Source organism: Lolium perenne, chromosome 4 (genome assembly GCF_019359855.2).
Source record: "Lolium perenne isolate Kyuss_39 chromosome 4, Kyuss_2.0, whole genome shotgun sequence".
NCBI lineage: Eukaryota > Viridiplantae > Streptophyta > Magnoliopsida > Poales > Poaceae > Lolium > Lolium perenne.
Genome location: NC_067247.2, coordinates 318,890,457 through 318,893,786, shown reverse-complemented (window position 1 = coordinate 318,893,786; position 3,330 = coordinate 318,890,457). Strand labels below are relative to the sequence as shown.

The window sequence follows — 3,330 nt, the reverse complement described above, 5'->3', positions numbered from 1 at the left end:
CTATTGCTACAATCATGTGGAAAATTGCAACATTTTTCCCCGTGGTACCACTCACTTAATGCCACAATATGGTTTGTTGAGATAGTTTAATGCAACACGTAACCAATCGTGGCGACTGATAGCTCGTGGCGATAGACATTTGTGGCAATAACCTATGTCAACGACGCTCATTTCGTGGCATATTCTCTTCCGTGGCAATAAATTAAACTATGACAACAATCCTTGTTTTTGTGGCATTAGTTATTTTGCCAGCAATCACTACCCTTGTGGCAAGATAATTTGATTTTTTTTCTTGCGAGAGAACCATACCACAATACAAAAAAAATTGATAGAATACAATATGAATGTAGTGACAAATAATTCAATATTTATTACTGAAATACCATCCGATACATGTAAATTGCTTAGACAATAGACAATTTACAATTCAGCGTCAAAATATAATATTCTACTAATCCTATATGTATTCCTTATAATATTTTGCCTAACATGTCCAAATCTGATGTTCAAATATAGGAAGTCTTGGTGATCTATTGAGACCCACAGTGAGAATAGTATCGCCAGATCTTTCATAAGAGCGTACTGCAAAACAAAACAGAAAATAATAACATATCATATAAATGTAGTAGCAATTATGTGAACTCCAGATTAACTCCATGAAAGATGAGCCTGTATACATAATGAAATGTACAAATAGCATATCCTAGTAATATTAGGGGTCACACAAGCTTGTTTTATTACACTGTATTGGTTAGATTGACAAGTGGGAATAACACAAGTTGCAGATATCATAAGTACTTTTAAGAGCATGCCATTATTCTGTAAAATGGTCATCTTGATATGTTCTACTCCGTTCACCTTAGAAAAAACATTTGATTAAAAATAAGAAAACAATAACTATTTTTGTAAACAAAGGAGCACATGATTTGCATCAAGAAATTCATCTACTATGCCACTAAGGATAGCGATTACATCCATGGATTCAGAGGCAACAACTTTCGCCTTACAGGCAAGTTGCATATATAAATACCTGTATGATTTGGGGATCTACGGAAATTTTCCACAGAATTTAGTTATAGTAGCAAACAACCAATAGATAAACATTTGTCAGGAAACAAAACAATGGACATACTCTAATGAAAGTGATAAAGCAGAAATTACATTGTCATGGTATAATCGTCCATATTGTGAGATTGCATCTTGGAAGATAGCTTCCTTATCACCCCTTTGATGTTGACATAGATGACAGCGATCTACAGTTTAAAATTAGATTAAAGGATATGAAAAAAACTGTTAAAACAGCAGATGAAACGTACAAAACTTCAAATCGGGCAAAGTTCTCAATGAGACCTGTAACAATAGCTGCTTCAGTTCTGAATTCAAGTGAACAATACAATAAAAGAGGGATGGACCCCTATCGATGCTGCCAATACGGTACCCTAATTCCAGTGAACTTTTTTTTTTTGCAAAAACTAATTCACACTTCCGATGCAGAAATCTTCCCCAGCCAGAAAAGAGGTGTACGTACCTTATATGGGATCTCTAGTAAGGAGGATGTAGAGAAGAAGGGGGTCTCAATTCTCACACCGATGCAGAAATCTTTCCCGGTCAGAGAAGAGGTGTACGTACCTTTGATGGGGATCACACTTCCGATCCAGAAATCGTTGTGGTCGTTGGTCAATGAGGCGGACGGACGGCATCAGTCAAGCGAGGTGGCACGGATGGCGGCATCAGCAAAGCCAGGGGTCGGGCTCGCCGCCGCCATGGATAGGATCTTGTGCGTGGGGAAATTTGGGGAGTCTTAGGTCAGATACAAGACTATATATCAGGGATCAGTTTGGCGGGCCGTTTTTCAATTCGCGCTCAGTTTTCAGCAAAAATAGGTGGGCCCGTTATTTTTTTGGCATGCGCTACAATTTAGGCTTCAATTTTGTCGGTCCGGCTAAACAAGGTAGTGACATATTAATATACTGACATGCAGTCCATCAATTCGCAAAAAAATGCAGTCCATCGATTCGCAAAAAAATGCAGTCCATCGCTAAACTTAAAGGCCACACAATATGCTGTCAGACATTGTGTTATTAAGAGCATCTCCACCAGAAGCTCCAAAAATCGGCGCGATATATGTAATTTGCAACGCGCTGTAAATCGATACCGCGCGTTGCCGCGAAAGTTGCCCCGCCGGAAGCGCTATTTTGCCGCGCGTGCTCGGGCGGCAAAAGTTCTCCTATGCAGCGCGCGGCGCGGCCCGAACGGCTAGTTGCTTCGTTTTTGTTCAAAATATAAATTAAACAAAACAAATAAAACACGAAAAATTACGAAATATATTGAAAGTTCGACATTTAGCGACATTTTAAACTACACTCGAAGTCTACACCGAGTCCCAGTCGTAGTCCGAGGAGTGGGAGCTCGGAGTCGTCTCCGACACCGGCGTCGAAGTCCACTCGAAGGACGAAGAGGAGGAGAGGACGATGGTGGACGGCCCTGCGCCGTTTTTCTTCTCCTCCTCCTTCCTCGCCGCCTTCTCCGCCCTCGCTCCTCACCGCAGACTCCGCACGGTGCTTGTCGCGGCTCGCCTTCTTCTTCGCCTTCTCCTCCTCCTTCTGCGCGTAGAAGGCTTCCGTGGCGGCGACATCTTCAGGGAATTGCCGCGCCCACTCGAGGCGGAGGGCCTCGTCGCGCTCGACGATAATTAGGCGCTGCTCCAGCTCCCGACGGCGGCGCTTCTGCTCGCGCATGATAACCGGCGATGGGGGCGCCAGCTGCTCCCGCGTCCAGACGTCATGAAAGTTCATGGTCATGCGGGAGCGGCCGACGCGCCAGGCGATGGCATCGTACGCCCGCGCCGCCTCGTGCGTCGTATCGAACGTGTCGAGGCGGATCCGCTCGTCGCCAGAGCGGATTTCCTCGTCGAAGCGGCCGCTCGGCCACGCCCGAACGCCGTGGTAGCCGGAGGCGGAGCGGCGGCGCGGAGGCATCTTCGGCGGAGGCGCACGGAGGCAGAGCGTCGACGGGAGAGAGGTGGAGTGGCAGCGGGGAGAGAGTGAGGCGGGGAGAGAGACGGACGCGTGGAATGTTCAGGCGGTTGGCCGCGTTCGCGCGTGTCCCGTTTATAGCGCGCGCGGCAGCACACGCGGCAACTTTCCCGCGCGCGGGGGGTAAATTTTTTTGTGCGCGCGTCTTTTTTCCCGCCTCCGCTAGAGCTTCGCGCGGACGCCCGCGCCAAATTGGCGGCTTTTTTTTGCCGCGCGCGGCTTTTACAGCGTTTGTTGGAGATGCTCTAAGTTGTGTGACATAGAGTCTATCATCAAAATTCTATTTTTCTAACAA

General features: G+C 46.2%; 1 protein-coding gene across 1 annotated transcript; it reads right to left on the bottom strand.

The window, feature by feature from the left end:
- Window positions 1-1,924: 1,924 nt before the first annotated feature.
- On the bottom strand, window positions 1,925-2,978 carry LOC127347841 (uncharacterized). The gene is made up of 2 exons (XM_051373988.1): window positions 2,544-2,978; window positions 1,925-1,942 (listed from the first exon to the last, which is right to left on the bottom strand). The coding sequence occupies exons 1-2, from the start codon at window positions 2,976-2,978 to the stop codon at window positions 1,925-1,927; spliced, it is 453 nt and encodes a 150-aa protein (XP_051229948.1).
- Window positions 2,979-3,330: the final 352 nt, after the last annotated feature.